This window comes from Oryctolagus cuniculus, chromosome 19 (assembly GCF_964237555.1).
Source record: "Oryctolagus cuniculus chromosome 19, mOryCun1.1, whole genome shotgun sequence".
In the NCBI taxonomy this organism is placed as follows: domain Eukaryota; kingdom Metazoa; phylum Chordata; class Mammalia; order Lagomorpha; family Leporidae; genus Oryctolagus; species Oryctolagus cuniculus.
Window position 1 is genome coordinate 3,530,825 of NC_091450.1, and position 10,757 is coordinate 3,541,581.

At 45.8% G+C, this 10,757-nt stretch overlaps 1 protein-coding gene across 1 annotated transcript; it reads right to left on the reverse strand.

Annotated features, from left to right (window-relative positions):
• Nucleotides 1-338: 338 nt before the first annotated feature.
• LOC138847163 (uncharacterized) lies at nt 339-10,472 on the reverse strand. The gene is made up of 2 exons (XM_070065024.1): nt 1,569-10,472; nt 339-1,025 (listed from the first exon to the last, which is right to left on the reverse strand). Exon 1 carries the CDS (start codon nt 9,428-9,430, stop codon nt 7,934-7,936), a length of 1,497 nt encoding a protein of 498 aa, XP_069921125.1. The 5' UTR covers nt 9,431-10,472; the 3' UTR covers nt 339-1,025; nt 1,569-7,933.
• Nucleotides 10,473-10,757: the final 285 nt, after the last annotated feature.

Here is a 10,757-nt window from a genome sequence, read left to right on the forward strand (position 1 = left end):
AGCCACTGTTGATCCCCACCTCCTGGTACAATCTGTTTTTTAAAAATATTTGTTGTTATTTATATGAAAGGAAGAGTCTCTCTCTCTCTCTCTCTCTCTTATTTTCTCTCTCTGTCTCTCTCACACACACACATACACAAACACATAAACACATTTTCCATTCATTGGTTCACTCCCCACATGGACAAAATGGCTGACGCTGGGCCAAGATGAAGCTAAGATCCCAGAATTCTATCTGTCTTTCCCACATGGTAGGGGCCCCAGCTCTTTGGCCATCACCTGCTACCTTCCCAGGTGTGCTTAAATATGAAACTGCATAGGAAGTGGAGTAGCCAGCCCTCTGATATGGGATCCTTCTGTTGCAAATAGAACCTTAACCCTGAAGTGGGGTCTAATTTTATTCCAGGTCCTTGCCTTCTACCTAGATAAGCATTTGAAGCACAGAAACATGCACAGTACACAAAACAATAACATTTATTTAAGGGATGATAAAGTAAGGAAACGTGAGCATGGGTGGGGAGTGGGCCAGAAGGAGAAAATGGATGGGAGAGGAGTGGAGAGAGAGAACCTCAGCATCCATCTCCCAAGAGTAGGACACACTTCTTCCAGTGCTGGCTGCTTTTGAGGTAGAAGTGTGGTGGCTATTCATATGGCATGTGCCCCCCCGAAGGAAACATGCCCAGTAAGGGGCAGTTTATTGGACAAGTAGGACAGAATTACATTTGGGCGAGGGCTTGTGACTTGGGACTTCCAGCTCTGTGGCCCTAACCTAGCTACCTGCCTTATCCAATCTCATCCCCCCGCAGAGATTTCTGACCCTTAATCTTAAGGGGGTGCTGAAGGATGATGATCTGTCTTCTGTAGCTACTTCCTGCTGGCCAGGGGCATTGTCCCTACCTATCCAGGGTTCGGATACCTCTTCTTATCTCATCTAATCAATCCACCTCAAGAGCTGGGGAATTTTCATCACGGCCAATGGCTGTTGCCTCTGCATGATCATCATCATTTTGAGAAGCTGTTGAATTCTGAAACAGAAAAGTTTGTCAATCAGGATGAGCATAATTGGAAAAAAGATAAATTTCAAGTTGAATCCCCTTCAAGATAGGAGGAATATATTCCACTGTTTCCCAAAACATGAGCATTGATATATTGTCTTTGCCCAGATTGTAAAACCATCTAGCATAGGCATAAAGACTGGTAGTATCCTTTCCAGTGAATATACAACTATTAGAGTAGATGCCGCAGATTCCATTAATCACTGCACACGCTCCTGGTTTTGCCAGTATGCATTTTATGGCCAGCTAGTTGTCCATGACTATCTTAGAGCACCCATGGACTCAAGCAATTGCCATTAAATCCAGCCTGAAGTGTAGGCTCTAGTTTGGCCCACACAATAAACAGATTTGTAAATGGTTTTCTATGGCCTAGCAGGATCTCCTACTATCCTACTACAAGAACTATCAAGTTTTCCTCACAACAGAGCCTCCTGAGAGAATGAAAGATAGGTAAAACATGTATGCCATTAAGTGTAGCAGGTTCAATATGATAAAAGCAAAGATTTTACTCACCCTTTTGCCCTTTGAAGATGTATTCGAGATCTTCAATGCATTCACAAGAGTGGCAGACTTGTTCTCTGTGTGCACCTGTGAAGACTAAAGAGGTAGAATTGAGGCCCTTGACAAATGTACCCAGCTTGGGATGCCCTGAATTTGCCTTCAGTAGGAGTGCTGAGTAGCACCTGGTAGATCCCTTTCATTTAGGCTGCAATTGATCAGTGGAAGAGTCTTTGCTCCAAGTGTCTCTTAAGCCTTGGTCTCCTGGGGACAGGCTGTTCGTGACTTTGGGGATGTGGCACTGTGAGAATTTTATTACCACAGTCCATTAGCCTCTTGTATAGGGAAAAGATTAATATTAAACTTTAATCTGATCCTGTATCCCTGAGTCAAAGATGGTGTCAGAGGTGAAGCAGTCTTTTTTATATAGCATTTTAGTTAAACAGCCTTAGGTGCCACTTTGATCCTGAGGGCAATAGGTAAGAATTTAAGCCATGTTTCTGAGGTCTCTTGGCAAAGCTTAGCCAGGATTATCTTAAGAATATGACTAACTTTTTGAGTTTATATGATGACTAAGTTCTCCAAGGGGCATGGAAATAAGAAAAACCTAAAGCAGTCACCACATGCTGAGGTACTTTCTTTATTACAGTATGCAGCCTTTACCCTCCAAACACCCAAGGAAGTCCTGGCATTAAACCACTTCTTACAAAACAGTGAGTGTCATATATTAATAATCCTCCATTCAGCACATGCCCTATGACTGAACGGCCACCTCCACTGGCATCCTTCGTGTAGCCTGGTTGAGGAGATCATTCTATGACAGGGCTCCTGTATTGAGGATATTCAGTGACCCAAAAGCTCAGGTAGTAAAGCTATTTCTAGAACTGCTGTGCAGCAGTGACTTTTGCTGCCTTATCTGCTAGCACATTTCCCTGAATAGCATGGCTACCTGTCTTCTTGTGTCCCCTGCAGTGAATGACAACCACTTTCTAAAGACTCCAGTGCTACTGAAGGAGAGCTAACATCTCTTCTCCTTATTTAATGGGAGAGTTCTTTGCAGTCAGGAGGGCTCCATGTGCACGGAACTCAAGGAAAACAAACTGGAGCCCGTACATATTAACTCATTAGCTCTTCCCCATTGCAAGGCTCTAGTTAAAACAATAAGTTTGGCCTTTAGTGATCAAGTGCTAGATGGCAATGTCTGAGATTCTATCACCTAAGACCCACCATGTCATAACCTGCATTTTTAACTCCATACTTCATGTTACTACTGCCATCAGTAAACCACTCGGTATCTCGATTTAAATCTAGAGGTTTTTGAAGCTGTGCCCTTAGGAGTGAGTCCACAGGGCTGAATGAGTAATCACATACAGCTGAAGTTTCTGTAGAACCTGAGAAGACAAAAGTGATATGGCTCTCCACAAACCCTGTTATGCTTATGCAAGTGATTCAGATCCCTTGTACTAGTCGTATTGGATACATTACAATGTTTTTATACCCCAATTTGAGGTTCTCAGTTTTAAGCAGCCTGCCTCCAGGGCTCCTGTGGGTTGATCGTTATCTAAGGGCATCTTCATTACCCAATGCCCCTATTAAATTGTCTGAATGAACATGCCTTACATAATCTGGCCATTTGAAGAGTGCTGCCGCTTTCACAAAGGTGCCAACCCACTTGGCAGTGAACACATGTATAGTGGTGCATTTTCCCAGCATCCAACATGAGCTTATGGGATGTCATCTCTGCAAGAAACCGATGTCTAGTGGGGCACTGTTCCTCACGCTAGGAGGAAAAGCTCCTGGGTTGTAAAAATAACACAGCCTATGCCTAAAGACCAGCTGCTAGAGTTTGTAAGCCCTGAAGCTTCTGTGCCCTGGACATTCTCTGGGGCTAGGACCAGCATATCTAGAGCTTGTGAACTCAGGTAGCACTAAAACCCATACCTGGCTATGTATTCCAGGGCAGCAGAAACCAGCATAAAGCTAAGATAAATTGTAGTGCTGCTGATTAGGTACATGGCTTGCACTAGCTATGGGGTCCACCATAGTCAAGTGGGGTCAATTTCCATCTTCCACCAAAAAGCTGAAGTCACACTTGAGGTTTCCATGGTTGGCAAAATCCCTCCCTTGGCTCCTGATGAGGAACTCCTGCCATGTTAGGAAGTACCACCTACTGACAGGGGGTTTGACATATATACACTGCACACCTGTTTTGAGGACCACTCCAGTCAGATGAAGAGAAGTTTGCTAGTGAAATGTGAGTTGCTTGGCCCACCTGCCCATCTTAATAAGGAAAACACCATGATTCAAAATCTTAAGACAGAACTTTTCAGCCAGGTGTATTGCATCCAGTAGAAACTAAATGCAAGTTCCAGGTTTTTCAGTAGCAAGAACGAATTTAAAATTTAAAAAACACACTATAAACTAAAGACAAAGATTTTGGGCACAAGACCACAAACTGGCCAACTCTCTTCCCGTTTCTCTGTCCAGATCCTTCTTACTAAGACATCTCATAGTCGCCTTTCATCCCCTAATGCTATAACTTAGGAACAAGGTGTCCACAACTGCATCTTAACAGATCTGCCTGAGATCAAGAGCAGTGAGACTGAGGGAGACACTTTTGAATTTTCACAAGGAGGTAAAAGCTTAGTACAGCTGAGACAGAGACAAATTAAATTCCACTTACCACTGTTGCTTTTTCGGTTCACTGTTGGGCTTTCTCAGACAGCTGGCTGGCTCACCCATAAGAAGTGGAGAAAGTGGGGCTGAATGTGTATTCCAGGTCTGTGCCTTCTATTTAGAGAGGCATTCTAAGTACAGGCACATATACACTGCCCAGAATGATGAAGTTTATTAAAAGGTGAAAGAACACACATGCATGAGCATAGGTGGGGAGTGGCCAGCAGCATAAACAGCTGGGGGAGGGGAATAGGAGAGGCAGCACCTCCTTCTGTCCTGGTCTCCAGCTGAAGAGCTTGCTTTTCCCAGTGTTGCTGGTGTATGAGGTTGGAAGGAAAGTGGCTACTCACTTGGCCCCTCACCCTAAGATCACAGGGAAAGGAGATGTGTCCCAGAAAGGGTTGTTTGGTGGACAAGTAGGCTAGAACTACATGGGGCAGGAGCTCAGTGACTTCCAGCTCCATGGTCTGAACCTAGCTACCTGCTTTGTCCCATCACTTTTCAACCCCCTACCTTTGAGTTTTAGGACTTGGGATGTGCTCCTAACAAACATAAAACAGAAAGCAATGGGATGCAGTTCACCAAATAATTAAACATTGTGGCAGGCAAATGGGCTGAGCAGCTAAAACACTACTTAGGAGGTCTGCATCCACATCCAAGTGCCTGGACTCTAGACTAAGTTAAGGTCCCCAGTCCATCTTTCTGCTCATGTGCAGGTGAAGGCTCAAATACTTGAGTTCTTTTCACTCCCTTGAGGGACCAGGATGGAGATCCAAGTTCTGGGCTTCAGCCTGGCCCAGCCACGGCTGTTGTGAGCATTTAGGGAGTGAAGCAGAAGATGGAAGATACCTCTCTTTCTCTCTCTCTCTCTCTCTCAATCTCTCTTTCACTCACTGCTTCTGCCTCTGTACATTTTCCTTTCAAATTAATATTTTTAAAAATTAAAAATAAATATAAGCTATTTCCTTATAACCAAAAAAAGATTTATTGATTTGTAAGACAAAGCCTGTGGCAGGGAGTGGGAGGAGAGTGACAGAGAGACAAGAGAGAGACTCTTCCATCTACTGCTTCACCTCCTTAATGACCAGAACAGACAAGCTGGGCCAGGCCAAAGGCAGGAACTTCTTCTGGGTTTCCCATGTAGGTGGCAGGGGCCCAAGTACTTGAGACAACCTTCATGTCTTTCCCAGATGCGTTAGCGTGGAGCTGGATTGGAAGCAGAGCAGCTGGAACATGAACTGACTCCAATATGGAGTGTGGATGTTCCAAGTGGTGGTTTAACCTGCTACACCACAAAAGAGAACTGCCACCCAAATTTTTAAACATTGAATTATCAAGTAGTCCATCTAGGTATATATACATTTAGGTGTATATATATCTAGGCATATGACTCCAAGAATTGGAAACGGGGGTGGGTGTTGTGGTGCAGCTAATTAAACTGCCACTTTGGAGGTCCACATCCCATACTGGAGTGTTTGGTTCCAGTCTTGGCTAATAGGCTTTCAATTCAGCTTCCTGCTAATACTCATGGGAAGGCAACAGTTTATGGCTCCAGTTCTTGGGCCTCTGTCAACTATGTGGGAGACCTAGATGGAGTGCAGGGCTCCTGGCTTTATCCCGGCTTGCCTTCACTGTAGTGGCCATCTGGGGAGTGAGGCCGAGCTCTCTTTCAGTCACTTTCAAATATGTAAGCACATATATAATAAAAGAATTGAAGACAGGGTCTCAAGGAGTAATTTGTACCCATGTTCACAGTAGCATTATTCACATTACCCCAATATGCAAACAACCCATGGGACCATCCAAAGGAAATGAATGTGGAAAAACAATGTGGTCCAACTGAACCACGGAGTATTATTCAGCCTTTCAAAGGCAGGATATTCTGACACTTGCTACTGCAGGCATGAATCCTGAGGACTGGATAATACAACCCAGCCACAGAAAGACAAACACCAAGGACAGGCAGTTAAGATGCCTGAGTACCATGTCAGAGTTATTGGGTTTCACTCTCAGGTCTGGCTCCTGACTCCAACTTTCTTCTGTTGCAGACAGTGAAGTAGCAGCTGATGACTCATATGGTTGAGTTCATTTCATGCACATGAGAGGCCTGAATTGATTTCCCACTCCTGGCTTCAGCCCAGTCCAGTACTTGCCATTACAGGCCTGCAAGGAGTGAACCAGCTGATGGGAGCTCTGCCTGTCTCTCTGCCTCTCAAAGAGCAAATGCAATAAAATTTTAAAGGGAGAGAGCAAATACTGCATAATAATTGAGATAGAGTTGTCCCATTCATTGAGACAGGAGTAGACCTGGGGGTGCCAGAGGCTGGGGAGGGGGATGGGGAGTGTTTCATGTGGAGGAGAGGAGTGGTGGTGATGTGCACACAACCCTGTGACTGCTCTTCATGCCACTGTACTATATACTTAAAAAGGGTTAAAATAGTAACATTTGTGCTTTGTATTATTAGCATAATTTAAAAAGTAAAAGAATCCCCCCACCCCAATATCTATCAATGCAGACCAAAGTTACTCAATTTGACTATAGCTGCCAATACTAGGCTGGACTTGACAGTGACCCCAGACATCACATACCTAAGTGAGCCACTGGGGCCAGCAGCTGCTAATCATCCCCTAAGCAGCCAGTGGCCCCTGCACACATCCCAAAACAGGATGGGAGACTATTTGAGTATAACCTGAGAGTCCAGTACATTCATGCTAGAAGGAAGGCTTCTCTTCCACATGTACCTGGGGATGGATGCATCCAAGCAGGGTTTCCCTGAGCAAGCACATGGCTGGATTTGTCATCCCAGAAACTCCAGACTTCACTGTGTCACAAGGACTTTTCAGAGCCTCCTCCCAAACTTTTTCAGTGGTAACCAGGGCTCAGAATGTGGGAGTTACTTGCCCAATGAAGGCAAGGTTTGTACAGCTCTTGGAGGTCCCAGGGCCTGGTCTCTTTGTTCCTTTTTTCTACTTTTTATAGAATCAGGGAGATGTTTATACATACGGTTCTGTAAGTTCTGCTGAATGCACACAGTGTGGCTCTGTCCTCAGAATCTAGATAGAGAAAGGCCCCTGAGGCTGGCACTGTGCCCCAGTATGTTATGCCTCTTATAAAGGAGCTTCTATAGTAAGTCCTTATACGTGGATACATTCACTATAGCGTTTCAATGTCAGGTGTCTGTTTTTCTGGTGGCTAGCAAATGGTCATGGATGCTAACCAATAAAAATGTTATTCTGCTGACTACTTGAACCATGTGACAACCGAGAAATGTACTGACCTGACCACTGAAATGAGGTTATGCTCACCTGATCAGCTGCTAACCACATGAGACACAGGACCTTGTTGTGTGGTCTGGTCTGATGCCTGATCCTAGTTCCTCCTATGAGACCCATAGTCTTCACTCCCTGTCTGTTATATCTTACTGCCTCCCCACAATCCCTCCTCCCAGACAGGGATCATAACTTCCTCTTGGAAATTTCCAGTGAATGAAGCTACGGGGCCACCTTTCTCTGAATTCACAGGTCTTCCTCTGGGTCTGGCAGGATACAACACACCCACAGAAGGCAGTTCACTATCCTCCTGCAGACCCCCTGGTGGCCCTTGCTCTTGTCAGCTTTAGCAAGCGAGGTCCCTGCCTCCTCATCCTGTTGATTTTCTGGGAGGCTCTCTTTCTCTGCCACTCCCTGGGAACAGCTCCTGTCTGCTAAGTGGTCCTCACTGCTGCTGGAGCTACAGTGGATATGGAGGACACGGGGCTGTTGTACATGAGGACTGGCCAGGGAATGTAGGTCTTCCTCCTTATCCCAGGTTGGGGACCATCTGTCCTTTCAGCCTCACTGCTGGTGACACTGATAGTGTCTATGGAGGACAAGGAGCTGTTGTAGCTGAGGACTGGCCCAGGAATGTAGGTCCTCCTCCTTATGACAGGGTGGGGACTATCTGACCTGCAGGCCTCACTGCTGCTGGTGTTGAGAGTGGACACAGAGCACATGGGGCTGTTGTACCTGAGGACTGGGCGAGGAGTGTAGATCATCATCATGCCAGGTGGGGAACCGTCCATCCTGCGGGCTCTGTGGCAGGCATTTAGCCCTGACGATGGGACACCTTTGGGCAGCACTGGGGACATGGCGCTGGCTTGGAGACTGGGCATCAGGGAGGCTGCTTTATGGCTCAGCTGAAAGCCCAGCTCCACCAGGTAGTTTTGGGCCTCAGCATCCTGTGGAGATGCTAGAAGCTCCACTTCAGTGAGCTCAGTTCTTGCTGCTCCACTGAAGCCCTCCTGGGATTTCCCCCCACTCAGAGGAGGGGACAAGCAGCCATCCTCCTCCTCATGGCCCAGCTGGAAGAGAAGGCCTGAAAGGTATTTCGGACCTTCAGTAACATGCGAAGGACCTGGGAGCCCCATGTAAATTTCACTTCCTCCTCCTCTGAGGTAAGCCTTTAGCTGGGCTTTTCCCCACAGGGGGCCGTCCTGTTCTCTGAGGCCCTCCTGAGAGCTCAGGCTCTCCACACTGTCACTGAGGTCCTCGTCCTTGGTTGAACTCAGAGACTGTTCAGCTGCATCTTCACTTAGTTTGGACCCTTTCTGCTCCATGCTGAGCCACTTATGGCCCACAGCATCTGCCACTGTGGGCCTCTTAGCAGGGTTATAGGTCATCAGCCAGTCCAGCAGCTGCTCCAGTTCCCCACTTATAGAGGAGGGGATTAGGAAAGAGCCAGCCAGGATGGCTTCCTTCAGGCACACAAAGCTCTCCCCTTCAAAGGGCAGCCACCCTTTCACCATGGTGTATAGGAGCACGCCCAGGCTCCACACGTCAGCCTTGTACCCATCGAATTCCTTACCTAAGAATTCTTCCGGGGCACAGTATTCAAGGCTGCCACACAATGAATTGAGTTGTTGGCCTTCAGTCAGCTTTTGGCTTAAGCCAAAGTCAGTTAGTTTAAAACACATTTTTCTGTCCACAAGGAGATTTTCTAATTTTATATCTCTGTGGACAATGTGCTGCTTATGGCAGTACTCCACTGCTTCTAGGGTCTGACTGAAATACCAACATGCCTCTTGTTCCTGAAGGTGGCCGTGCACTGCCACTAACATTCCAAGGTCCCCCATGCTAATATACTCCATGAACAGGTAGGCTCTCTCTGCCATGTAGTCTACCTGCATTAGCTTTACAATGTTAGGGTGATGCAGAGAATTCATAATCTGCTTCTACCCTTGCTTGTGGGAACTTGGAGGAATCCCCGTGCCCTCTGGCAATGATCTTCACAGCCAACATGGTCCCACTCTCTATATGGCGGGCCAGCTTCACCTTGCCGAAGCTGCCCTTGCCAAGGGTTCTGAGGACATCATATCCCCAGAACACCTCCTCTGTGTGGGAGGATCTGTCACCACTCATTGTGGGGATATCTTGGTATCTAGTGTACTGGGAGTAACACTAGCTAGTCTCCTACAGCACCTATGGTGACCTGGCAATCCAATGAGAAAGAAACACATGAATAAGTCAATATGTTAAAACTACTAACAGGTAACACTACATTTACTATACTACAGACTAATTCTATTCACTATACTCATATTACTAATATAACAAGAAAAAGAGAAAAAGAAATTTAAATTAAATACACAGAGATAAAATGAAAAAAATTGAGTTGGGGGAGGAAAACTAACAATAAAAATAAAAAATATACGATCTGAAGAGAAAAAAAAATACAAGGAAAGGCAAACCGCAGGATGGAGAAGCTTCAGGGTGGGTGCCCTGCTTGCGCGATCAGTCGCTTCCATTGTTAACCTTGTGCACGACTCTAATTTCTATGTCAAAAGAAGCCATAACTTGCAATACTATTTTTAGCAGACAAAAAAAAAGAACTCAGCATAAAATGTATAAATATTTTTGACTTGAAAATGTGGATGGCAGTGGGTGCAAACACGCTCAAGCTGTGTGTGTGGGGAGAGGGCGGGGCCACAGGGCGTCCGGGACCTGTGAACTCCTGGCCACCCAGGCAGACGCGGCCCCTGCGATGCCAGTTTTGGTTTTCTGTTCATCTGAAGAGGGAGGAAGCGTCTCCCTCATCCTCACTGGCTCCTGGCTGCCCTGGCGTCGGGGCTGCGACCCCGGTGCCACAGCCACAGGCGTGTTCCCGGCCAGGGTGCGGGGGCTCCCGGGCCGAGGCAGGAGCCCAGGATGTTTCATTCATGATAAAAGCACTTTGTAAAATTCACATTTACAGAATAATAAAGTCAGTTCAAACCCAAAAATAAATAAATAAATAAATAATAAATCTCTTAAAGAACAAATAGACAAAAAAAAAAACTGTATATGAACTTCACTGTACTAATCAATAAGACCAATTCTAATTCACTATGTGATATTATGAACACAACAAGAGAAATCAAAAAAGAAATGAGATTTTTAAATAAAGTACACAGATGAAAAAGCAAAAATTTGAGGGGGAGAAATGAGGAAAAACAAAAAAAAGAACAAAATAAACAGCACTGAAAAGTGTGGGGAGCAACCCGGACTAGACTG

Coding starts and splice junctions, on each gene's coding strand:
- LOC138847163 (XM_070065024.1), bottom strand. CDS start 9,430: ATGAATTCTCTGCATCACCCTAACATTGTAAAGCTAATGCAGGTAGAC.